This window comes from Lepisma saccharinum, chromosome 20 (assembly GCF_977018435.1).
Source record: "Lepisma saccharinum chromosome 20, izLepSacc3.1, whole genome shotgun sequence".
NCBI classification, from domain to species: Eukaryota; Metazoa; Arthropoda; class Insecta; order Zygentoma; family Lepismatidae; genus Lepisma; species Lepisma saccharinum.
This window is the reverse complement of record NC_139248.1, coordinates 9,791,349-9,818,958: the sequence shown is the minus strand read 5'-3', so window position 1 is coordinate 9,818,958 and position 27,610 is coordinate 9,791,349. Positions and strand designations below refer to the sequence as shown.

At 37.3% G+C, this 27,610-nt stretch overlaps 1 protein-coding gene across 3 annotated transcripts in view; it reads left to right on the top strand.

Moving 5' to 3' along the window:
- The first annotated feature begins 437 nt into the window (after positions 1-437).
- Usp16-45 (ubiquitin specific protease 16/45) overlaps positions 438-27,610 on the top strand; it is a 49,790-nt gene continuing 22,617 nt past the window's right edge. For 2 of the 3 annotated variants that reach the window (XM_083142097.1, XM_083142094.1), the window contains exons 1-9: positions 438-567; positions 5,025-5,137; positions 8,898-9,028; positions 10,192-10,340; positions 12,875-12,987; positions 16,108-16,235; positions 19,111-19,266; positions 22,907-23,125; positions 24,765-25,007. In XM_083142097.1, the coding sequence (XP_082998223.1) occupies positions 5,047-5,137; positions 8,898-9,028; positions 10,192-10,340; positions 12,875-12,987; positions 16,108-16,235; positions 19,111-19,266; positions 22,907-23,125; positions 24,765-25,007 (1,230 nt within the window). In that variant the 5' untranslated portion in view covers positions 438-567; positions 5,025-5,046. Of the gene's footprint in view, positions 568-596; positions 752-5,024; positions 5,138-8,897; positions 9,029-10,191; positions 10,341-12,874; positions 12,988-16,107; positions 16,236-19,110; positions 19,267-22,906; positions 23,126-24,764; positions 25,008-27,610 lie in introns of those variants that run through there. The other variant, XM_083142095.1, reaches the window with a different exon arrangement.

The following is a 27,610-nucleotide window of genomic DNA, read 5'->3' as shown; positions in this document are numbered from 1 at the left end:
CAAATAATACGGAATACTTGAATCGCCAGTAATAGAGGGAATAATATTTCTTTGGAAGTTGAATGAGAGATCCACCTCATTGCCCCTCACTTGGATGTGTACCACGACTACCGATTATGCCATGGAGGTAAGAAGGGGGATTATACCCTCAGGAATGCGAAAATGTTGTACAAAGTATAAGACATCAGAGTTGGAAAAGTAAAATATGTTGCTGTATGTATGTAATTGACCTAGGTGAGAGTGAAAACGGCAAGATAACTTTTCTAGAGATAGCTGATTAGATTTTAGTTAAAAATACAGAAACTTGCACAAAATATTAATAACATGGAATGTAAAACAAAATTGGGAAAGGAAACCGTACCGCAACTTGGTAGGAATTATGTGTAAATTTTAGTTTTCTATAGTACTTGACAACTCGTTGACCACATTGGCAATATGGTATGCGTACAATATGGCAGATAAGTGGGTCACGCTGTCGCACCAACTTATATGTAGTTGACACTTAAAGTTGCTGTTCCTGTAATATCGTAGTGACTAAATGAAGTACTTCTAGCTGTACTACAAGTGGTGAGTATCATTAACTTCACACAGTTATGGGAATGCTTAATTTCACTGCGGATTTTATTGAACCTGTCACGTCATCTGCAATGCATGCTTGGACGTAAATTCCAGAAATTCCCTTTGGGAGCATAATGTTCAGTGTTAAAGTTAGAAGCATGTACGTACGGCAAGAAGTGTTGTTCCTTATGAGGTAAGTGGTTTTCATTATATATATTCTGTTGTAGGAACAAATAAAGTTCTACAAACAAAATAGAAATTCTAATTACCTGTAGGTGTAAAGGCCATTACCAAACGCCAGAACATACCATTAAGAATAACCTTGAAATCATAAATATCACACTACAAATTACAAAGATTACTGAGAAATTTTGTAAGCTTTTATGTATTTTTATTCTTACCAACAGTTCTTTGTAACAGTATGGTATAGGGAAAACACATTTCACTCGTTCAGTTCGTCATTTTTTTACATTCGTACTTACCTATTATACATTGCGAAACATTGTTTGAGATGGGATTTCGCTTTTTTCACGAAAATAGCTTCAATTTTCCACATATAGAGTAATTATTGTTCGTTCCTCTCTCTCTCACAATATGGCGGAGAAATCTTGACTAGCGTTGATCAGTGGGTTTGCAGTGTTGCAACCTTCTTCACCGAAAAATCCTACTTTAGTGTTATTCATTTTGTATTTTTTCTGGGTTCGAAAACCCCACGAACCATGCACGTATAGACCACACACCATTTTACAATACCGGGAATTTCTCCATTTTCTTTGAAATTCGGCATACTCACTAATAATGGTCCCCTAATCACGAATCTGCAGTTAAAATTTGGCGTTCACGTCTCAAACTTGCAAAATTTAACTATGTTTCCTAACCTAACCACGTGCCAATGGTGCGTGGGGCTAGCACCAATGGTGTGTGGGGCTAGCGCCAATGGTCCGTGGGGCTAGCGCCAATGGTGCGTGGGGCTACGAATATTTTTTTCGAAACCAATTTAACTATTGTAACCATTGCGTGGCCCTACCTAACCTAACCTTACCGGAAATGGTTCGTGGGGCTATGTACGAAATCTCTCCGAAGGATAGTAAACAAGTACCCAAATTTCAACTGCACAGTCATGATTACCAGAACAAAATTAAAGTACACCGAATTTCAAACAAATTGCATATATTTCACTTATTCTAAGTAACGTAACCTATCCTTACCGTCAATGAATCGTGGAAGAAACATGTAATCCACACTTTTCAAGACACCATTTTCTCACATGCAAATGAACGCTCCATGCAATTCACAGATTACATGCAATTGGTATAACTATTCGTACAACACTCTAGGAACCGCACCGTTGCCAAACTTACCTCTATTGGAAGCCGCAATCCACAACATCTTCTCCCTCCACACTGTCATCGTCACTATCGCCATTCTCCTCAGAGCTTATTGGATTATACAAAATTCCAGCAAGTTTAAAAAATTCCAAAGTCCGATCCGTTCGTAATTCAAGGCACATTTTCATAAACATGTATTTGGCAAGATATCCAGCGAAAAAAATTTTCTTCGTTCCAAATGCATTCAAGGTTACTTTGGCTTTCCTCCACGTGGACTCTATAGTATTCGTGTGCGCTCCAGTGGCTTCATCAACGAAGTTGATGCTGTGGTTAACCTGTAGGTGTTGGTAACCCTCATTCTTTAGCTGGTCATACGCTTTCCAACAGTCCGAAATTATGGTCGTTCCGGGCAAAATCCAGTCCTTAATAACTGATATTAAAGTTTCAGCATCTCTCTTTTCTACAGGCACCAAAAAACATCGCCCACTTCCTCTTTCCACGCCTCCAAATACCCATTGTCCTTCCACTCGATGTCCACAATGGTATTTTCTTTTTCCGAACTTAGATTCATCTATCTCTACAATCTTCCCCACACCTCCAATCTTTTCACGTTCCTTATAAAAGTAATGTTCCACCACTTCCCTACAGAACGATGCCCAATCAACACCTGTTTTCTCGGACATTTCTGCCTCCTCGAATATGACATTCAAGGCACAATTAGCAACCCATAGCCTTACAAAAATGCATATTTGCAACAAGGTCAACTTCGACCTTGCAAAAAAAGTTCCTTTTCGTATTGAAACAGAGTAATTGCATGGCGTGGATTTCTTCTTCCTGCACTAAACCTTCGTGCTGCACTTCCATTTGTACTTGTCAATTGTCGTACTGTCTTTATATAATTGCAGAACGTGTCCCCTTGGACACTTGTAACTCCCTTCTTTCGGAAGAACCCCAAAACCCATTAATTTCTTTATCAATCCACATCCATCATCTTCCGTACTCCATTTCAATAATTGAACCACATTGACGATCTTTTCACTCCTTTCCGCCTCCATTCTGCTACGATCAATGATCCCCAAATGAGAAAGTTACAATGCGGCAACGCTGTAGACACAGCAACAAGTATGCAACGAATTCCGAACCTCACTTGTCAACATCAAACATGGCTACCACAGGAGTGTATTGACAATCATACCGGTGTTAATTCCACATAATTCAGGAATTTCTATACGTGAGCACCAAATTTTAAGTGCAGATTCGTGATTAGGATACCCAAATTAGTAAGTATCCGAAATTTCAAACACATAGGAGAAATTCCCTGTATTGTTAAATTATACCGTGGGTTTGCAGTGTTACAACCTTCTTCACCGAAAAATCCTACTTTAGTGTTATTCATTTTGTATTTTTTCTGGGTTCGAAAACCCCACGAACCATGCACGTGTAGACCACACACCATTCACGGATAGCCTCATGAACCATGCACAGATAGCCCAAAAAACATATTGTACTCTTTACTTAAAAAGAAGGTAATATAAATTTTTGGAAAAAAGAAACCCTCAATTTAAAGTTTCTGGTGCCCAGTGGAAATTTTCAGGCAACCAGGTACCCTGTATTTTCCACTCCTGTACAAACTAAATAATGTTCACAAACTCGCAGTAGAGTTTTGTTTCTTTCTACTTGCCGTTTCATATTTTTAAATTTTCCCAGTAGGGCTAGGTACATCTTCTGGGGTAGAATGGTATTATTTTCTATAATATTTTATGATGTTCTTTGTCAATGTGATGGAAAGTTCTATGAGGCAACTCCTTGGAAACACTTTGATCTACTTTTCGCTCACTTGGTAGAAATAGCAATGTTCTTTTTGTACATGCAAAATAATCAAACACAGTTATTTTTAGTGCTTTTTATTGATTTTATCTGCGACGTCTCGTTCTAGTTTCCGAGAACTTTCTCAAGCTACACTAAGATATACAAACAAAACACAACCTCACATGGCTAGTCAGTCATTCTAGGTAACGGTTCCGTGAGTTTTATGATTTCTCCTAGCACAAAGACTAATTATCGTACAATTTTGGAAATCATTGTCACACGAAATTTGAACCTTCCTTAAAGTAATAAGCACTGTTTGGGCTCGAAAAAAGTTATTTATGTTGAAAAAAACAACTTGAAAATTACCTTACGCACTTCTCATGGACAAGATTTTCTCCATCGACAAGTGACAGTAAATATCGTAGAAGCGTTGGAATGAATGTAGAAGTAAATCAGTACCTTAGTTTAATGCATTTAAGGTCTTTATTTTAATGCTAAGGGAACCAAACCTAACCTGTGTGGTGTTTGCTTATAACGAGTATAATTTTAAAACCTCCACCACATTCTCCTCGTTAAATTAACAAGGAGTTTTGCGTCAGTGTGTTCCTGATGCTCGGCTCTAGACGTCGAACAAAGTAAATCTGGCAACGCTGTTTCCCCTAGCGGGAGAACCTTGTAACTCAAGGGAGAAAGCCACGGCTACGGGCGAGGTTTTCTCCCGAGAGAACAGCAGTTGCAGCTGAGGCATTCGTACGATAAGGAGCTTGCTTCTTCTTCCTTGAACACTGGCGAGGGTGATCGGATCCACGTCGACACATGAATTTGACTGTGCCTTTTGACTGATGGCTGGACATGGAACTAGGTATACTAATTTAACTCATTTCGGTTTATGTTAAAGTTAATTGACCGGTCATTTTAAGTTCATTATGATTTTCAGAAATAGTTTTGAATTATCCATTTTGTGCATTGAATCTTAGTTCGTTTATTCCATGCCAAGCTCAGTACAGTTAAAAATTTGTCAGATTGATTTTTGAGACTCGTCTAGAAGCTGGCAAGGGGAGTGGGAAATTCGCCACAGACCAACCAGACAACAGGGATGGCTCCGAGAGACATGTGGTGGAAATAAGTACTACGTGAACCTCGTTCTACAGGCTGCTGCATTCCTTATCGTGCTGGATTGGTCACTTCTCCATTTCCCTTGTTAGCTTCTAGAGCGCCCGCCGTAAGAACTGAAATCTCCATCAGAGATTTATTTTTAAGATTGTTTAAAGAAAATAGTGCTGGAAAGTGAATGATTTTAAAGTTGTGACCTCCATTTTTTCCCCCCAGGTAATTGATCTCAACAGTAAAAATGGCAAAGAAGAAGCGACATCAGCAACAACCTGTCAACAATGGCGGGGAATCCTCTGAATCGTGTGATGAAAATCAAGCTGTTGGAACAGGTATTTGAATTGTATTGTAGACTGTGGAAAGGGCTGGTATACAGGATGTTTCAAAATAAAGGTAACTGAAACAACACTCAAAACAACATGTTCAGTCACCTTTTTTTTAAACACCTGTATTTGTATTTACATCAGATTACCTTAAGTGAACTCATGTCTGAACTCAGGATCCCATAATAACAGAAACTTAATTGAAATCATTTATCATGGGAGATCTTTAACTAGTATTGATGCTCCAATACAGTTCTTCAGATGTAATTCATTTTACTACATTTTGATGGTATTTCACTGCAGATTTAGTAATAAAATTGCTCTCTCTTTCTCAAGCAACATACAGTAAGATAAATATAATACCTATGGTTTTATGAAGAATAAAGTAGTGTAGATGTCTAGGGATGCGGGTGCAGAACGTTTGCTTCTTGGTATGTACTTCACATCCAGTTTCCTCCGTCTCCTGGATTGCTCCAGCTTGCTTAGGAGAATTCCACAGGAAACGGAGGTTGAAAAGTACAGCGGAACTGGCTACTATATAAGCTAAGCATGGCCTGTAGCAAGCCCTTTTTAGTTACGAATTAGTTGGTGCATCATTGATAGTGGCAGCCAGTACCGCCGCCAGGAAGCAGAGGTAAGTGCTGCTTCTTCCCTCAGCCACCTACTCGTATTTTGCCCAGTAAACAGTAAACATCAATCGATAATAGTAAAATAGACTATTAAAGGTAGTATAAGTAAGGCATTTTTTCCTTTACATGAGTTTATTTAATTGCTTCACTTGTTTGCTTTCGTGAGAATAGTCTCAACTTTACTGTGCCAAAACATGTAAATGCATCCATATATATGTACATACTTGAACATGAATACATTAAAAGCCTACTTGCAAGAGAAGTTGAAAAAAAATATGCTATAGGATAACTATGATACATAATATATAAAAAGTACAAAAAGGAATTTATATAAATATAACTGATTATGTCAGACTGATTCCAAATCGAATCACCCAGAAAAAATTTCAGAATGACACGCACTGATTCAGATTTCAATGACACTTGGGGTATTTGGTAATACTACAAGGTATGAACACATGCAAGAATTTTCTTCTCTAGACCTTACAGTTACTGAGAAACAAAAAGGCAATAAAGTTTCAGAATTTGGCACTGATTGGGCCTTGCCGAGACCATGGAGATAGCCTGCAGTGGTTAACAGAGAAAAATATATATCTGTGTCAAATCGACATATCACTTCGAAACATTCTTCTTAAGTTCATAAACATATATATGCTTCGTAAAGAAAGTTGTCACCAAGATTCCTTCGCATTGTGCGTCAGACAAAATTCTTGTAATGTACATAATGTTGTATTTTTTGTGTCAAAGTCTCACATTACTAAATTTGCCATCTGCCTATGAGGCACTGCAGTTATAATGCAAATGCTTTTTATATATATTATACCGTGCGTTCATTTCGATCTGCAGCCGAGAGATCGGGAGAAGCGTGGCGGGCGGCGCTGACGGAGATGCCGACATTTGCGGCCTGTAATGCCCGCTTATTTTTATAGACATATGCAGACATTTATATAAATATTGCAAAACGATCACTAACCTGTGTTATAACACGCAAAAGTTCTTCTGTAATTCATCCAAGTTCTGCTCTTATATACACAAAAAAATACGCTTTAGAAATGATGTTAAGAGCCACAGATAATAAAACATTTTAATCATAGTTTTGATCAGTAACGTCCTGCTTAAGTTTATATCCTTGAAAGAGTTTTGTGCCGATGGGGATCGTTTGGAGGTTTTGAATGTGCAACACTGTATCAAGATTACGCTGCAGACGAAACCGATAAAAGTGAATGGTTTTCATGAGCTTCCTTGCAATCCGAAATCTCCGAGCTCGAGTTTTTTGTTCCTTCGCGACTAGATGAAGACAGAGTTGTAAATATAGTGGCGAGCAATGTAAACCAAGAGCGTGTTAAATTCGTACTGTGCGCAAGAGTGTTATTCTTGGTTACTTGCAGTTACTTGTTTGTGTTATTGTAGTGTGTATGTGTGACGTGTCAGTGAGACGATTGGAATGCCAGCCGTGAGATTCACGTTAGAACAAAGATTTTTTTATGTATGACACGTACCTACGTGAAAACAAACTCGTGTCGAGACGTGTGTAGGTAATTTGTACAGAAATTCCCATGCGTTTCAACTCCACACAGAGATACGGTTAGACATCTTGTCCTTAAATTACGAGAAACTGTATCGTTAAATTTTAAAACACCTAAGCAAAAATGACGGATTCTAACCGAAGCAAAACTCGATGATATTGGTGCAGCGTTAGAACGTTCTCCAAACAAACCTCTACGCCGTGTTTCACAAGAGGTGGGCGTGTCAAAATCATCGGCACATACAGTCACTAAGCTACTAAAATTAAAACCATACTCTAACACAGGTTAGTGCTCGTTTTGCAATATTTATATAAATGTCTGCATATGTCCATAAAAATAAGCGGGCATTACAGGCCGCAAATGTCGGCATCTCCGTCAGCGCCGCCCGCCACGCTTCTCCCGATCTCTCGGCTGCAGATCGAAATGGACGCACGGTATATATATATATAATTGAAGCTTAAATTATGTTCTGAAAGCCTTTGAAGTAAAAGTAGTGGCATTTGCTGGAAATATTCTTCAATGAAGTTTTATGTACAGTCGCGGACATTTCTGGGTTGTTACAAACCTATTGACTCCATGGAATTATTGAGTCAATAGGGAATTAGGGTTGCCAGATTTCTAAAATAAAAAGACGAGACATACAGATTATATAGGCATGGATATAGTTAAATTTATTTTTTATAACATTTTTACAAAATATATGAGTGTTTGACTGAACTCTTGGCATCCTTTAAGAGGACATTTTTTTCCAATACATTACTATAAAATTCAGAACATGACTTATTCTCATTCACTTATTATTTCTTTAGGTAAATACAGGACAAATGGGCATCCCGAGAACATTTTCCGGGATACCCCGGGACATTTCTTTAAAAAGGGGGACAATCCCGTATATGCGAGACATCTGGCAACCCTACTGTACATGCATATCGTGTCATTCCATGCCAAATAACAACCAGAAAATGAACTTTTAACCCTACCATTTTCATGAAATTTGGTTGGATGCTAGAGGGCATGAATTACATGTGTAAAGTTTTAACCCTCGGTGATACACGGTATTCATACATCAGGGTTGCCAACATTATCAAAAATTGTAAAAAAATTTCTTGCAAGGTCAAGTTAAACAGTTCATAACTTTGCTTCTAATTATGGGCTTGTTTTGAAGCTAAAGGAGGATAGTTTTCATAAAAAAATACTTTGCATGATACTTATACATGTGATATGATAACAAATACTTGAGTGTTTTTCCGAGGGTCACAAAGTGTTTTACCGAGGGTCCAGTCCCTTTCTTTTCTAACCTTCCTGTCTTCATCCCTCTCCCATGTACAAGCTGCTGAACAATGCAGTGACCGTACCCAGAGGAAGGTTGGCTGCTGATAGACGAGAAGAAGGAAAAGATGTGGCAACACCTAGTTTCACCCTGCATAGAGCTGTAAATTGCCGTAAGATTTGGCACACAACGGATGTGTATATTTTCAGTTACATTGTACATCACATTTTTGTATTGGGTAATCTTGCGATTGAATTTTTACATAATATGACTACTTATTTGTAAGTTGTCTAAAGGAGTGAATTTAACTTTATACCAAATGAAGTCTGTGTCTTTTCTTGCAGGGAAGCACTGTCCTCATATTGTGAAGTCTGTGGATATTTCTCGTGTGCGAAAAGCTCTGAAATTAAGTGGACTAATTCAGGTTTGTGCCTCCTGCAAAAAGGTGAAGAACACTGATGCATCAGAGGAAAATGTGAGTTTATTATATTTTATGAATTGTTTTATATATTTTTTTCATGTGATTTTTACTGAATTTAGTCAAGGTTCAATTGTTGAATTCCGAATTAATCATTGTACATTTTATGTTGTTTGATTTCTATTTATATCTATTAACACATACTTCAGAGACTTGGAGATTACTTACTGCATGTTTCTGGAGAACTATTTTTCTTTGCGTGGACTCATATGATTAATTGTTTGCAGTGGCCATTCGTTTACTGTTGCCTTGGACAAAGACTACTACTGTCATCTACTTTATGTGCATGGGGTGCTTTGAGGTATTACATCACGAACTGCTTTCATTGTTAGCGTAGTAGAGGAAAATTCCTTGTTACGCTAGGTGGTTGGGTTTGCATGTCCGATTGGACTCCCAATTAAAAATTAACCAGGAGACCTACATAAAAACTAGTTACATCAAAATTTAGCTTTTTCAATTCTGCGTTAATCTATACTAACCATTTTTTCTTTCGCAATTTTTAATTGTGAGAACAAAGAAAGTGCCAGTTTTTTTAGTTTTGCAAATGATCGCTTTCTCTGAAATTCTATAAATATAAAACTGATTTGTCCAATCGTGATGAAATTTTTGTACAGTGCAGGCAGAAAGGTTTTTAAATACAATTCTCAATTTTCATATATTTTTTAAAATCGGTCAAAAAACTGTTCTTATCAGTTGTGCAAAACAGCTTTTTCGTAGCATTGGGTAGCTACAAGTACGACATTTTTCTTGTTTTGAAGCTGTTTACATCTGTTTTTAAAATTCATTATCATTGTCAAATCACATTGCGAAACCGATTTTATACAGATTTTTATTCAACGGAATCGAGATGTACACGGAACGTGGGAACACCTCACGCACTGGCTTGCTGTGACAGCCCACGGTTTCCATGGTTCAACGGACATTGCTGTGTGTTGTGTCTCATGATACATAAACTGCAAGTGTTTATAACTCATCTAACTACCTTTCAACACTCTTTGTCATGTTTTTAGCTTGAATCTTGTCCAGTTTCCGGAGTGACAAGCCAAAAGTGTACATTACGTGTGTGAAAATGTTTTTATAAGGTACTTTTAGTACATTTTGTATCATCATGGTTGCTGTTTGTGTTTGAATGCTTTTGTCATAGTATCGTTTCATTCCAGCTATTGGGTGAGGATGAACTTATGCTGTGTCTTCAGTGTGGTGACCAGTCGTGCGGTGCAAGTCAAAGAAACCATGCTTTGAAGCACTATGAGACTCCTAGATCAGATAAACACTCATTGGCAGTCAACACACAATCCTGGAATGTTTGGTGAGAAGTTCTCTTAATTGCTTACCATTTGTTAGTATTGCACATTTTGCAGCATAGGTGAATATAATCTGTGAAGAGTGGTGAAAATGAATATTCATATTATATGTAATTGAAAAACACAAGCTTCAAAAGCAAAAATCGTGATAATAAACATGTCTTGAAAAAAATCATTTTTGGACTGAAAAACCTGCAAATGTCAGGGAATTTGATAATCAAAAATTCGTTGCAACCCTGCATTAGTTTTCCATTGCAAGTATAGCTCAGTCGACCAAAATTTTGCTTTTAATTTCCCAAAGTATTGAATAAATACTTCAAAATATTAAAATATCTATGATTTAATTTTGTAATTCACTTTTGTCAATTTAATGATCATTAATTTCAAACCAGTATGTCCTGATAGCAATACATCAGTATTGGCTCAGTGTATGTAAAATCTAAGCCTGTATTTTTTTTGTTAAATGTTTCATTATATGAAGGCATATTGATGGTCAGGCATGTTGAGTGTTCAGCTCATTTGTATTTGTTGTATTATTTTTGAACTTCTATTGGTTAATTGCTATGATGAGATGAATGATGATTGTTGATGCCCGAGTCGTGCCTCTCCGAGACTCAAACATGGAACCTTCGTTGGCGAGATTGAGATGACCACTCACAGGATCTTGTTACCATCCAGTAATAATATTAGTCCCAAGCAGAGCACATTGTGCTTGTTCCACCGCCAATTTCATCTATGTAATAAATTGTGAAATACATTCATGATGGATGCAGTAAACACTGTTTAAGTATTACGTATATGAAGTTTTGTGTTTCCGCATTGCAGAATTCGGTAGGTTTTTTTTTCTGATTAATTTTGAAGGCTCATGAAGGCTCACTGTCTTCATTCACTAAGGGTATGGCATCTGGAACGGAGAAGGAAAAGAAAAAATGCATTCTCACTGCTCCACCTTTCTTCACCAACCGAAAGAACAGGAACTTTACCACACTGAGCAACACAACGCAGCAGATGGCCCAACCCCTCAACCACCACCTGGCAATGCCACCTGACGAAAAGGGGGAGCACAGCAGACGACACAAGCACACCAGCACCACCAGATGGGAGAAAATGCAACTACCGCCGCCTGGGAACAAAGAAAGAAGTGATGTGCTACCATCTCCGTCCCAGATGCCCTATCCTTAGTGAATGATGGCAGTGAGCCTCCAAATTAATCTGAAAAAACTATCCAATTTTACAATGCGGAAATCTGGAACGTCACATTTGTAATACGAAATACATGTCTAAACAATTGGGCCGGCCCCCGTGGTGGAGTGGTTAGCTCATTGCACTATGATGCAAAGGGTCCTGCGTTCAAACCCTGGCTTGGGCATGGATGTTTGTGTGTCCATTCATCAATTTCATCATCTAATCACTCATCCCCATCTTTGCAAATTAGCCAAAAGTGGCACAAGAAGGAAAGTAAAATAAAGCAAATCAATCAATCTAAACTATCGTTTCACAACCTATGGGCTGGGTCGTGATGGAGCTTTTGGTGGGTCGCGAAGTCGGGCTCACAAATTTATTTAGTGTTTATTGAAAACGTATTACATTTAAATTACTAAGATATATTGTTTTAACATTTTAAATTCAACCCGTGTTGTACGCAGTCTAAACTCTACATTTCTGTTATTCGTGTTGTATCATTACTTTTTACCAGCATATCTCTGATGTTTAACTCGAGGGGATCCGATATGTGTTGAGCCTTCCCGAATGGCACAGTGGTAGCGTCGCCGCCTTATAATCACCCAGTAAAGGCACATAGTAGTTCGGACTCCACTTTAAACTGTAGGTCCAGTCCCAATTAGCCTTACAGTGCATAAAGTGGACTTAAAACATCAAATCAATCAAATGGATATTTGTCATTTTTGTTTCGGTCGCAGCAGTGAGTTCTTAATTATCTGTGTGTCATACGTGTGGACTTAAGTTGCTTGATATTTCGAACTGTCTGTGTGTGTGTGTGTGTGTGTGTGTGTGTGTGTGTGTGAGTATGCAGTTGCCGAGAGGTGTCAACTGTCATCAGTTCACATTTCTATCACATTGTGTTTAGTTAGATGTTAGACTTGAGAAAATTAGTGTTTTAAATCACATATTTACTTTTCTAGAATGAAGTATGTGTAATTTGTCTAAGCAAGCATAAAAGAGGGCTTCTTAAAGTACTCCATGTTAGCAAAAATATGATTATAAACTGGGTGCACACCCCTACAAGTAATTCTCTCGGTGTCCATGCTAATGGGTCCCATGAAGTGTAATATCCTTCAAGGTGGGTCCCGGACTGAAATATGTTGAGAACCACTGATCTGAACAATAGGGTTCTATCATTTATGATGTTAAGGACAGGTGTCATGACTTGCCTACAATTTCATCAAATCATTCATCCTTGTCTTCACAATTTACTGCTAGGGGCAGTGGTTAAAATTCAACTTTAAATTGTTAGACCAGTCTTGATTGTACTTGGATGCATAAAGTCACTTAAAGCAAACTTCGAATCTTCTTGTTACAGGTGTTATGAATGCAGCAGCGAAATAGAGGCAGTCAACAAGAAGTTGAGAGAGTGTGTGGACTTTGCAAAACGACAGGGAAATTATGTTCCATCTCCAAAAGCACAGAATGTTGGCAAGTATTTTGTTTTGTGTGTAATTTTTTTCTTTTCATTGTCATTTTATTTGTAATTGACACGTAACTTCTATACAAGGTGAATTTATTTAAATATCTATTTTTTAAAAAAAAATTGCTGATTTAAATCACAAGAAATAATTTATAGAATAGTATACATGGGGATATGGTAGATATAAGAATCATTTTTCTTGTAAGTACATTAATCTCATAATCATTTAATGGTGTTTTTTAGGCTGTTAGAAAGGAAACAAAATATATGTACTGATGCTCATACAAAATGATGTGTAATATGTAAACTGTAAAGACACTTAACATTTCTCTTGATTTGAAATTCAATAGTTTTTATAGGCTAAGGTAGCGAAAATTTTGTGTTGAATATTATAGAAAATACCAATCATGTTAAACCTTAAATAGTGTCATTATCATTGAACTGTAGATAAACATGACAGCTCATATTTTCCAAACTATCATCAAAAAATTTGCCAAAATTCATCTACAAAGGCTGTAAGAAATAAGTTACAATTATATAGTACTTGTACATCCAGAATGTTTTGTTTTCACCGGAATAAAAGTTTATTTATTTATTTAATAAGAGATTCCAAATACAGCGTTAGTTACTGAAATTATTACAGTTTCATTAACACACTCAACGAATATTTCCATAGTAGGTTCTTATACACAGTATCTGAAACCGAAATATGTATGTTTTCATATAATTTTTATTTGCTTTAATCAAACTGTTGAAATATTTTACAGGGCTCTGTCCGGGTAAACAAAATAAGGTGGCGAATAATGAAGAACAATGCTTGATATCTATTTGTCTCTCTTCCATGCACTTTCATAGGAACGTTTTAGTCACCTGCTTAGTTGACATGGGCTCTAATAGAGACTTTTGTTCCTTAGTTTGAAGTACAAGTGTTCTGTGTGATCACAGATTAAATATTATTACTAGGGCCCAGAACTTTATGTCCTATAAAACTGTAAAATATGTATGTAATTATGTCAGAGAAAGGTAGAAATATTCCCGGCAAATCCAAAAATATGCACAACAGTACTTTCGAATTTCTCATAATACGGGATTCAGTATCTTCCAGGGAAGATCGACTAGGGTGGGGGTGGAGTATTAAATGAAGTCAGAATCCTGCACAACAATGAGATAACATTTTCCCTCAATAATGTTTGCATGGCTTTTAATTGTCGGCGGGAAAAAAAGGGGGTATTATTGTTTTATTTTTAGTTGTTAAGAAAATACTTCATCTGCTTTTACATTCTTCATTTGTAATTTGCTTATCCTAGCATCGATAATATGAACTATCAGTTGCGCTAAATATATGAAGAAAAATTATAAAATAACAGAGTATATGCAAGACATTGCGAAATTATACAGAAATATGTCTTATTACGAGAAAATTGAAGAAATATGTTGTAAAAACGTGAAATTGGTAAAATATATATGCTTTATCAAGTTGGTCTATTTAGGCTGATTTTCATCAGATATGTAAAGATCTCACCCCAGTACACGATCGGATGCCAAATAAAAAATATGTTATAACATAAAGTCCCAGGCCCTAATTATTACAAATGATCAATATGCAGAATATTTAAAGGTTTAAACCAATAATTATGGGAGGCTAATCAAAGTTTCTAAATTAGTTTTTTTTTTAAAAAAAATTTTTTGATGTACCAATGGTACATCATTCATTACTTTTATTAGGGATTGGCATATATGAAATTTTAGCCGATACCGATAAAGTACCGATGTAAAATTTACCGATACCAATAACCAATATTCTACCGATCCAATATGAAATTACAAATGGTTCTTAAAGAACCTGAATAATTCATTAAACTCCTTAATAAATCTTTGTTTCCAGGCGACTGCAGTTCAAAACAAGTTGCATATCTAGACATTTAGTTTTTTAAAACGTAGGGCATAGAGGTTGTCCATAAAAATTAAACAAAATGGCAGAATTTTGCACTAAATTATAAGATATTTATAGATATGTTGGATTGGTAATTTTACTGATAAACCAATACACAGATATAGTACTGATTAATGTGTGCCGTATCTAATATTTATATTTAATTACAAAACTCTGTATCTATCAAAGTGGCAATTTTAAATTTTTAATCATATCCAATATATATTTTCACTTCATAATTTCATTCTATAATTAAACATAACTAATTTTGACTGAAATGTTTTAAATCTATTTTATGTAGCACTTTGTAATTTGATATTTTTAAGTGTGTCAAATCAATTCATGAAGTCAAGAAAAATCGAATTAGTTGCTTAATCGGAACCCCCAGTGTCATATAAATTGGTACAGGCATGCATATTTCGTTTTTGATGAAAACACGAAATGTGAAATAACATAGTGTAATATTAATTTTTTCATGTTTGTGAAAGGTGTGAAGTGCATTTTTCTACCATCTTTTGTCATGAAAATGACAAAATGCAAAATAGACCCTTAAACACAAAATTTAGAGTTTATTCACCGACACGATACCTTTTGATTTATGCAATTCACGGGGAAAATGATTAATTCTGCTGTAAATATTTGAAAAGCAAAAAGGGACCCTTTGTACAGGAATAAACTTATACTCTGGTAACTACATAATTAAGCTATTCGATGGGATATCTTTATTTTGTGTAATATGAGCAGTTTTGAAATCAAATTTAGGATTATATTCACAATTTTAAAGACAAAATGTCATTTGATGTACCACTTTTGATCCAATTATTCACTGCTATAACACCGAAATTTTATTTTATTTACCAAGAATATGTGCCTCTATAAACTGATAATGAACCGTACAGAAACAATTGTTCTCATCTGCCTCAGGGTCTCTAAACCATGGGGCCTCGGGCAGGTGCCCCTCCCTAGTCCTAATCTTCTATCGCTTTAAATTCAGAACCAAACATATTCTATCAGTTATTAAGAAGTTGAAAATAGGTTTACTGTGACACAAGGGAATTCTGAGTAGATGTGACATTTTAGAATTGGTAATATCACAGTGCTTTTTTAAACAGGAATTTTCAAAAATTATTATTTTCTACTGCAAACCAAAGGTTTAGTATGGTCGTTTCTCATGTGAACTTTTATCTCCGCACAGAGAAAGTGAGAATAGTTCAGAAAGAGACACAAGAAGACGATAAATCACCAGAGAGAGGTACAAATGCAACAAGTGAAGGACTCAAAGTGAAGGAGCAAGGAGAGCAGAAGATGCTGCCTCGGGTCAGGGTGAGTGAAGATTTTACAGGACTTGTTATACAGGGTGGGGCCAAATTAGGTAACCTCTTTTGGGATGCTGTAAGTTTTTTATAAATTTAAATATGTACCGTTTGTTTTGTTTAAGCTTGAAAATACTTGTTGACAAGATATCAATTCAAGATGATTACCAAATTCGAAAGGGAACATCGTGTGTTCGTTGCAGAAAAGTGTTTTGAGTATTTCTGGGGGAGGGGAAGGCCAGATGACCATCTTGAGATCTCTTTGCAATCACCAAAGGCTACTCTTTGGTGTGGATTTTGCACTGACATGCTCTTCTCCAAGAATGATGATGGAGACTGTCATTGTCGCATTGCAACAATACATGACTATGCTGCAAGGCTTTGTCATCCCAACAATCCAGCAGAATTCGGATACACACACGATCTGGTTCCAGCAGGACAGGGCCACTGTCTCCACAGCTAAGAGCAACGTTTCTGGGGAAGCTAATCTCCCTTAAACGAGACATCAAATGGCTGTCGAGGTTCCCTGATCTTATTCCACTTTACCTCTTCTTACAGTATTTCATTAAGGAAGGCATTGTCAATACAGCAGCAGTGTGTCCCGGAATTGAAGAGCGAGATAACTGACAGTGTAAACAACATACCGATCAATGTTCTCTCAGCACTAAATGCCGCAGTGCACATTGGCAAGTGTGTGGAAAAGGAAAGTTCCGAATTTCAAGCACATATTTTACTCGAGCCATTGAGCAGCTTAAGTGAACTAAAAAAATTTTGAGTTATTGTTCATTACTAAACCAATAGTTTAGTAATATGGATTTTAAGATTTAAAGTGTTTACTTAATTCACCCCACCCTGTCGATCCATAGTTTCGTGTTTCATACGAATACAGCGTCTACAATTTCACATTTTCTTTCCCTTTAACAATCCATTTATTCCTTGGATTTCAGAATCCGTTATTGATTTTGCACATAGCAACCACACATTTAACAGTAGCACTTTCTCATCACATCACAATTCTTGCCACACTGCCCTTGCAGTGCGAGTCTCTTGATATGCACCAAATACAAGTACACAGTGTTATTTCTTTTTTTGTTTCCCTGACTGAAGAATACAGTGAAAAGATGACAGCAGGAATGATTGAGCATACTGAAATGATATTTCTCCAGCTGCTTCAAAAACCTTCAGAAAAAGGAGGTGCCCACTTTGAAGTGGACTATGTTCATTAATTGTTAAGTTTAGTTCATTTTAGTGTGTATTACCTAGAGAGAACGAGTGTCTCTGCTTAGTAATAACTGGGGCTCGGAAGTTGATGGAAAATCATATTAATTTCTGAGCCTTGAAAACAATGCTAATCAGTCAGTTTCCCATAAATTAGAACCTAAAAACATTGTTTTTATTTTGAATTTTTCAGTATCTTTTGCCATCTTTATTGCATTTTTCTTCATTTTTGAGGTTTATATTTCTTCTCCCCTGTTGTTTCATGAATTTTATATGCATTTCCTATCATAATTTATGTATTTAAATTTTTGGACGTGCTCTTTGTATCAAGTTTGCCATACAGTCAATGGAAATTGCACAATATTATTTTTAACTGCAAGTTTGGCAATGGTTTAAATAGTTAATTGTGGTACATTTATTTTTCCTCCAGCGCTTAAAATACTTTGTGCAAAGCCTTCTTTGAGGTTTCTTGTTGGCCACTAGGATTGCTTTAATCTTGGGTTTTAGTAACAATGTGAAAAAAATTACGAAAAACACATCTCTATTTTCAGATGCTGAACGACTACTGTGCAAGACCCACTATGAAAGGAAGTGAATAACTTGCACAGAAAAAACTTGAAGTAAAAATAAAGAAAATCTCATTAGCACTTAATTGCTTTTCTCCCTTTGCTTCATTAGTTTAAAACACCAAAGAACGGGATTTGTCAAATTATTCAACTATAGAGCGACCACAAGGAAGAAAACCTTGGACGAAAAGTCCCCGTGAAGCTTTCCCTTCTTCCGCTCAGCTCGGGCCATAAGGAAGCACTCTCCCCCCCCCCCCCCCCCCAATCGTCACAGGTCTGTGCAGGTTGTTTTGCTTGTGGTTCCACTATACTCTGTTGTAATTTATGAAAAAATCAAGCTATCATTTCAAGAGCAAAAATAAATTATTTTTAGATAATTTTTTTTACGTAATAATTCTCAGGTCATTCTGCAGGTCATCAACTTCCGAGCCAAACCTAGCCAAATTGGATTATTCTTTGGACAGTGTTCCTAGTAATAACAGGGCCCAGTTTTGATGACATGTTATCTTTCATCTTTTTCCTTGTGTAGTGTGCATTAAGTATTAAAATCCTGAATACAAACCTCTGCTTATAAAAATCAAGTTTTATGTAATTTTTTTGGTCAATTTTCACGTTTTACGTCCTTTTTTTTTTTTCGTGTAATTGCAAGAAAAGTAATGTTTGCATCTGATTTGAAAAGTGACTGGGAAGAAGTTGTAAGAAAGGTATCAAAGAAAGTGGAAAGCGCTCTTGACAAAAACTCTGGATACAAAACTTTGTGTCGCATTTCTTAAGTTCTAACCAGTGAACCATTTCAAGTATGCTCCAGTCATGTCGGCAGATGTGGAAAGGACTTTCTCCAAGTACAAAAATGTGTTGTCCACCAACAGGCGTTCCTCACTTTCGAGAACCTTCGCCTGCTGATTGTACCTAATGCAAAAATCCTAAATTTTAAAGATTTTTATGCCTAATATTCACATACACACCTTGTAATTTCAGGTGTAATCTTACAGAAGTAAGAACTGTCGTACTAACTGTCCTACCCTGAAATAAAGACAAAATTTGTCATTCTTAGGTCACGAAAATCCGGGCTCTGGTAATAACACGTTTTTCTTGTTGCAGGGATTGTCCAATCTTGGCAACACGTGCTTCTTTAATGCTGTTCTGCAGTGCTTAGCCCAGACTCCGTACTTGACAACAGTTTTGGAAGAAGAAAAGGAACCAGGCAAAACAATTCATCTTCCTGGCGTAGAGCATGAGGATCCTGAGCAAGCTCTTGTGAGTGGTGGTTTCAACTAATTTAAGTTTAGGGTGTGTAAGGGGAGAACTTTGGGTAAGGCACCCAAATGACAATCTGGCACACCCTGTAACTTCTCCTTGCAGGCCAACGAGGCCTGTATCTGAAATTAAACCAGTCTAATCCTCTGTAGGTATGTGTGTGTTCTCCTGGAATTTGTACTTGTGTGTGCTGAGAGCCCATTTACAACCTCAGCTTTTAACACTAGAAATCGGAGACAATGTTGATTTAATACTATTCTCACTGATACCAATGCGTGAATATTGTAGCAATTAAAAGTTGTTGAAAAGTTTTTTCTTCAAAATATTAAATATTTGTTATATTTAAGTCCGAGTCTGAAGAAGACCTTGCTAGAAGGTTGAAACGTTACGTTTAGTTTATGTTTTATAATAAAAGAAATTTCTGCCTTGGTCAGCATATTGAGTTTTTGTTATTAATGTCACTAATATTTGATTTGATACAAATGTTTTAAGGAACTACTTATTAAATTAATTTATAAACTTTACCTTCTGCCTGTTTATCGCATACTTGCCATATATTTTTGCCAGAAAGTTTCTGGTCTGCTTATTTGTTTACTTACCCTCCATGGCAGAGTGGTTAGCACATGATGCTATGATGCCAGGGGTCCCAGGTTAGAATTACAGCCTGGACAATAACGATCTTTGTGAGTAGCTCTTCATCATATCATCACTCATCCTCATCTTCATTAGCCAGAACTGGAAGAAAAGCAACTTAAAATAACCAAGTCAATCAATCAGATATTTACCTTGACATAAGAAATTATATCCTTTATTCATGTTTGGTGAATAAAACATGCAGTTGATAATAATTAGACGTAAGCAAGTTACTAACTTTTTCCGCGAATCTTAGTTGTAGAGGTTCTATTAAATTCGGTGGTCTCTGCACCATCTGCTTGGGAACTCGTTGCTTCCCCGTGTGCTGCCAGGAGTGCTAGTGTAGCCAGTACGTCTGCTGCGTGTGATGGGCTTAAGGCTTGCCTGGACTTTTGGCTGATGCCAGGGAAGTTTTTGTTTTCTGAATTTTCATCTTGGAAATAAACATTATGATGTTCCAAAATGTGAAAAATTGCATCCTTCTAAAACATTCACGTGAATTTTTGTATGGTTTGCTTTTGGTGTTGTTTAGGTATTATCAATAGTTTTGTGGCTGTGTAAGTCTATTAAATTATTGATAATATGTAGATAACAGCAAAGCAAACCACATGAAGATTCTTGACGGAAATCGAAGCAGATGTAATTTTTCATATTTTGGAATGTCAAGGAGACGATTATTCTAAAGAAACTGCCCTGGCGTCAGCCAAAGGTCCAGCCAAGCCTTAACCTTTTGAGTCCCGAGGCCATTTTCACATGTAAGCCTCTCGGTCCCGAGCCGATTTTGAGCAAAATGCAGAGTTTCAATGAAATGAGTGTAGATCGGAGACTAATTGCCCTAGAGAGATGAGTGATATACCGTTGTACGCGGAATGAACCAGAGATTCAGACTATATGAAATTTATGCAAATTCGGCGTATATGTGGTGGGGGTGGGGGGGGGCTAACTCTTAAAATTCCAAAATTTCTGAAAAAAAAGTTTGGTTCCCCCACCCTCTTCCCAAGAAAAAAGTACATGACAGTGTCGACATGCACATGGAAATGATCGCTGACATGTAAGGAACACAAAAATATTTGCATTATTATCATATGACCAATGTAACTTGAGTTGTACCCCCAAAAGGAATGGCCACTGATTCAATCTTCAAAATGCAGCGGTACCTTGAAATGACTTTAGCTCAGAGACTATTTGCCCTGGAGATATGAACAATGTACAGTTGTACGCAGAATGAATCACAGATTCAGACGATATATAATTTATGCACATTCGGCGTATATATGGAGGGGGAAAGGGGGGAAATCCCCTGAAAATACTTTTTTTTTAAAAAAAATGGGGTTTCTCTCCCCCGAAAAAAAGTATATGAAAAGTTCAAAATGCACATAGAAATTATCGCTGATATGTAAGGAACACAAAAATATTTGCATTATTATCATATGACCAATGTAACTTGAGTAGTACCCCCAAAAGGAATGGTGGGCACGCCACTGATTCAAGCTTCAAAATGCAGTTACATTGAAATGACTATAGCTCAGAAACTAAATGCCCTAGAGATATGAAAGATATACCATTGTACGCAGAATGAATCACAGATTCAGACGATATATAATTTATGCACATTTGGCGTACATATGGGGGGGAAAGGGGGGGAATACCCTCAAAAATACTTTTCTTTAAAAAATAGGGTCCAGGGGCCTCCCCCATGGCGCAGTGGTAGCGTCATTGCCTTGTAATCAAGGGGTCCCGGGTTCGATACCCGGTGGAGGCACAAGTGGTTCGGATCCCACTTTAAACTGTAGGTCCAGTCTCGATTAGCCTTACTGCGCATAAAGTGGACTTAAAACACCAAATCAAACCAAACCAAAAAATAGGGTCCCCCCGAAAAATGTCAAAATGCAAAATTTATGCAAATTTGGCGTATATATGGAGGGGGAAGGGAGAAAAACCCCAAAAATTATTTTAAAAAATTGTCACCATCCAAAAAATGTCCTCGCACTTGGGCACAAAACGACACCTACGCACAACATTCACGGACGAAAAGCTAGAACGCAGTGAAAAATGAGCGCCGATTCTTGCAGCTGCTTGAAATTCTATTTTTAGACAATGCAGGGTAACCCCTGTTGCAACTTGTGCTAAAAAAACAAAGGTTTCCTTCAATGCACTTCGAAATTCCATTCTCACAACGCAGATTCAATAACCTGTCTTCCCCCTCCCCTGCTTGCGCCCTTACGGAAAACTTTCATTTTGACATCGGATACTGATAAACAAGCATCCTTCAAATGCAGTTAACAGGAGGGAGTGAAAAAGCATTGCTTTAGAACAACAAAGCCGGTCTTCCTTTGCCGGCAAAAATTTGACCTTGAAAAGAGAAGCAAAAGAGAAGTCCCCTTTCCCGCCTTTTCCCCTCCATTTTCATGAAGACAAACAAAAATGCAAAAAAACATGTGTTAGGAACAATTAAAAAAAATCGAAATTCTAGCCAAAAATAGAAAAGTTATAACGTAAAAACTACGACCTTGACACAGCGTCTCGATTGATATGTTTGGGACCGTGAGGGTTACATTTGGGTATCTCGATCAAGACGCTTGGGACACAAAAGGTTAAACCCGGTGCATGCAGGGAAACGACCGAAACTGGAAGCCAGCCCAGCAGTGAAGCAATGAGTTCCCAAGTGGATGGTGCAGAGGCTACCAAATTTAATAGAACCTTTACAATTAAGTTTCATGGAAAAATTTAGTAACTTGCTTACATATAGTTATGTCCTTTTTGTCCTGGCTCCTGTGATGGAGTGGTTAGCACATAGCGCTACGACGCTAGGGGTCACGAGTTCAAATCCCAGCCTGGGTGTGTATGTTTGTGTGTGTGTCCATTCGTCAATTTCATCATGTCATCACTTAACTCAATCTTCGCAAATTAGTCAAAAGTGGCACAAAAGGCAAAGTAAAATAAAGCAACTGAAAATAATAAAAAATAATGTCATTTATGTAAATAATATGTCCTATTTTTACTCTAGCCACCAATTACTGGCGATTTAGGAAAGGGAGGAAGCTTCATGGAGACCGTGTATTGTATGTTACGGGAGCTGCAAACCGGAAAAGCTGGTGTGCTGAATCCAAAGCCTCTTCTAGGAGCGTTACGACAGCGGAATGCTCAGTTCACGTGCGGCGAACAGCATGACTCACATGAGCTACTCAGACATCTTTTGGAGTGTGTTCGTGGTGAAGATCTCAGGGTAAGTTTCTTATGGGGAAAGAAATAAGTGTAGCTTCAAATGATAATATTATTGTGGAAATCCCCAGAAAATCGCATAGCTTATGGGTTTCAGTTACAGTTTAGTCATCAAAAAGTTACGTAGAATTTTCAGCGAAAAGTACAGGCTCGACCGCGACTCGAACTCGGGGTCTCTGGCATACTGTGCCATTGCTCTGACAATGAGCTACTCAGCAAGCCTGGCTTCGCCTGACTTTTCACTGCCGCTGTTTTACCTGTGCGGAATCGTCTCTGTCAGTGCTACCACAACGGGATCTGTTGCCTTTGAAACACTGTAGACGTCGATGTTGCCTGGTTCTGTGTGTACAGGAGATATACTATGTAGAATTGGCAAAGGCCCAGTATGTCAGAGACCCGGGTCCAAGTTCTAATCAAGCCTGCATTTTTCACTGAAAGTTGTATGTAGTTCCTCTCCTGTGTGTGCCAATTCTTCATGTCCTCAAAAAGTTTTCATAATTGGGAGAAGAGAGACGTGGTAGTAGATAAATATGGATAAACTAGTACTCACTTTATCCGCGAAATTGTTTTTTTCTTCTTTATTCTTTTAATTTCAGTGGCCACTGCCACCATCCTCTGAACTTGTTGCACTGAGGCTAGATGTTGAGTACAACAAGTTCAAATGAGGATGGTGGTAGTGGCCACTAAAATTAATAGAACAAAGAAGAAGAAAACAGTTTGGTGGATAAAGTGAGTACTAGTTTCTCCGTATTTATCGAAAAGTTGTCAAAATTTGTTTCGGGTTCACTTTATGCGAAAGAAGGGTAATTGGGACGAAGGACACCTGAAAGTTGTGGTGTTCGGGGGAGGGGGGGGGGGGGGCTTGAGATATCTGGAAGTGTTAATGTGGTTCAAGTGGTGAAATTATAGCAATATTTTATTGCCAATAATATTGTTTTCTAGGAGCTAGAGATGTCCGGAATGGAAAATATTTATAATCCTGGCATTTGGAATGTGAAATGTTTTCAAGATTTCCCAACATTATGGAAATTTCAAATTCTACATACAATTACCAAATATTAACTAACTCTCTAGCCTTCTTATAATCTAAAGTTTATGGCTGTAGCAATGCAAGCCTTCCATCTGTCCCTATCCTGGGCAAGATCAATCCAATGTTTTCCATCCTTACTGATTTCCTGTAGACATCTCTCAACGTTATCCCTCCATCTTCGTCTTGGCCTTCCTACAGGTCTCTTACCATAAAGTTCCTCAACAAGAATCCTGTAAACTCTTCTTTCCTCTCCCATTTGTGCAACATGGCCTGCCCATCTAAAGTCTCCTTGATTTTATTATTTTAATACATGCAATTACCCTCTCAAGTAATTGTTTTTGCTTTTCTGGAATGAAAATTGGCATTTTGCATGAATTTTGACACTTAATAGTGCGGAAAGAATAAAAAAGTAACCACTTTTAAAAGATTATAATTTGCAATCTTTCAGAGGGCTTTAATTTAATTTTAGGTAAAGGGGGAGGGAGAAGTGTGACACATTTACCCTCCCCCTTTATCCGCCCATTCTGCAAAAGAGAAACTGTCAAAGTGGCTTTTGGTTGTAGGACACAAAGATGGCATAAATATAATTGATTCTTCTCTTTCTTTTTTCCAGCGCTATCACAGGGTGATTCTCCATTCTCTTGGCTTGAGCGAAAAAACTGATCCAAACCAGGTGGAGACTGACCTGAAATTCAAAGTTAAAACTTACGGAAGACAAGCCTCGGAATTGCCTCTGTGTCCGGATCAAGTTTTCAAGGGGTACTTAGTGAGCACCCTGGTGTGCCAGGATTGCCAACACACGTCTCGAGTGTCTGAGAGTTTTCTTGATCTGAGCTTACCGGTTTCTCCCGACAAGGTGAGGTTCTTTTCGTAATGACCTGTGAATTTATCACTGGCCTTATTTTGTTCATGTTTAGTGTGCACCAGGGTCACCACTCAACAAAAATAATATTCTGCAATATACACCTTGGCATGTTGTAAGCCACACTTCCACAGGAACATAATTTGAACCTGCATGTTTTACATTTTGTGCTACAACTAGGGCTGAGCCGATATCACTTGAAACTGATACCGATTCCCATGGAAACCGAAGCTTGAAAATTGGAACAGTTAAAAGTTGTTCTGATACCTTCTTGTAAAGAGTAAGACCAATCCATATTAGTGTTATGTGGCCCTAGAGTGTTTTTAGGCATTGTTAGTGAACTGTACAGTTAGTAAGAAATATATATGATGTCAGGCATGCTCTGATTGGTGCTACAAGTTATGAACTAGAGTGTTCAAGACTGATCTAGAAGCATCGTCCACTCGAGTTCTGGGTAGCACGCCGTACACATACACTGCTCGAATACACTTCAGGTTTTGGGTTGGTCTTTTGGTAAATAAGGGGCAAAATTTCTGTTAGTGACGCACACATTTCATAGTTATTGCACGTTCACACATGCCTTAAATTTGTTGTTATTGAGTTCGCTAGATACAATTGGTAAAACTGTTTAAGGTGAAGATGATGTATGTTTTGTTTGTGTATTAAGGTTAAAGCATGTAAATTTATAATGGAACTGCATAGAATGGTTTAAAGGGACTTTATTATATTTAATGGACAATGAATATACTTCAGGTGAAAATATTTATCTGTTTAATTGAAAGAAATGCTGGTATTAATATTAAGATCTTCATTTACAAGGAACGTCCTCGAGGTGCATAGGGTACTCTCTGGGATGTTTCCACTACGTGGTCACATCAGCCTTGATTCCGCATGGGAGTGTTTCCTTCAAGGAATCGAGGGTGCTGATAAGAACAATAACTCATCCAATGGGGAAGGAGAAAATGACTTTGTTCTGCATCCTCTGATAAGCAATGCTGTAACTTTTTTATTTTGCAGCTGACACAATAATAAACATGATGAACACTCAAGAGCAGATCTGGATGCAAATGCACACAAAGTTCATTAAAATATGATTTGTGCTTTTCTTCAAAACCATTCTCGTGCTACAAATAAGTAATTCACATAATGCTCAATGTGGGAATGGATGCTGAGACAGACTAAGAAAAAAGAAAGAAAAAAAGTTATTCAAGGTGAATCGGGTGTTTCATCAGAGTACTCCTAAATCTAACTTAACATTAAATCATCGATTAACCTGAGCGTGTGTAAGGATCCCTTATTTTGGTATCTAAAAATGTGCAAGTTCATAAAGCGTGTTTTGAGTTCATTTTAAACTGATGGGCTGATTGGGACTGAACATACAGTTTAAAGTGGAATCCAAACGATTGCGTTTCGCTATTGAAAACTGAATTACACACGCTTTGATTGCGGTACATCACATCTTGTCGTTTCAATAAGCAATGTGTAGAGAGGCATGCATATTTCGTTTTTGACAAAACACGAAATTTGAAATAACACATTGTAATGTTAATTTTTCATGTTTATGAAAGATGTGAGGTGCATTTTCCTACCCTGTCTTGTCACGAAATAATGCGAAATTGACTTAAACACGAAATATAGAATTTATTTACCGACGTGACACTTTCTGAAGTCAGAATTATCCTGCGAGCTATGCAATTCACAGAAAATTGATTAATTCTGCTGTAAATATTTGATACCTTTATACAGGAATAAACTTAATATTATGGTAACGACATAAATGTGCTAGTTTGTGTAGTAAGTCAAGTTTTTAAATCAAATTTAGGATTATAATCACATTTTTAAAAACAAAATGTCATTTTATATACCACTTTTTCATCGCTATAACAGCGAAATTTTATTTTATTTACCGCTATTGAACCCGAAATTGACTCTGTTTTTGTACCGAAATTTTGCTTTTATATTTACCAAAAATATGTGCCTCTAGCGATGTGGTGCAATAAAAGATACACAAGGCTGCCTACATTGTAAACAAATGGGTGGGGAACCACTTGGAGATGGGGACAGTTCTACTGCATTTCTTTCATATAAAAAAATGAATGTTTTGTTTTATTTCCTTTGTATGTTTAAGCTAGACCAGCAGCAGTCTTAATTGAGTGTATATCGAGTGCGGCACTGTTAATGTGTCCTCAGATCCATATTCAGTGCAAGTTGCCTCCTTCCTTTTTCAGGATGGATTACAGTGCAAGTTTATGAAGGGTTACATTTAACTTTGACTACTCACTGGAAAGGTGGAGGAATATGAAGTTGGTTGAGGCAAAGAAAACATGACTTTTTTAATGATGAATTATAGACGGCCGAACCAGAATAAAAATTTACAGCCAACGAATGTGTGGAGATGGGAGAAGGAATTAAAAAGCTTTATTGTCCACTTGACCCTTTCCCCAATTTTATGTTTGTCTGATGCCGAGAGAGGTTGTATCTCATAAGATATATTATCTCACCAGTTAATCCTTTAAGGAACAGTGATATCCCTCCATCGTCATCTTGGCCTTCCTACAGGTCTCTTACCAACAGGTTTCCCAAAAAGATTCCGTAAA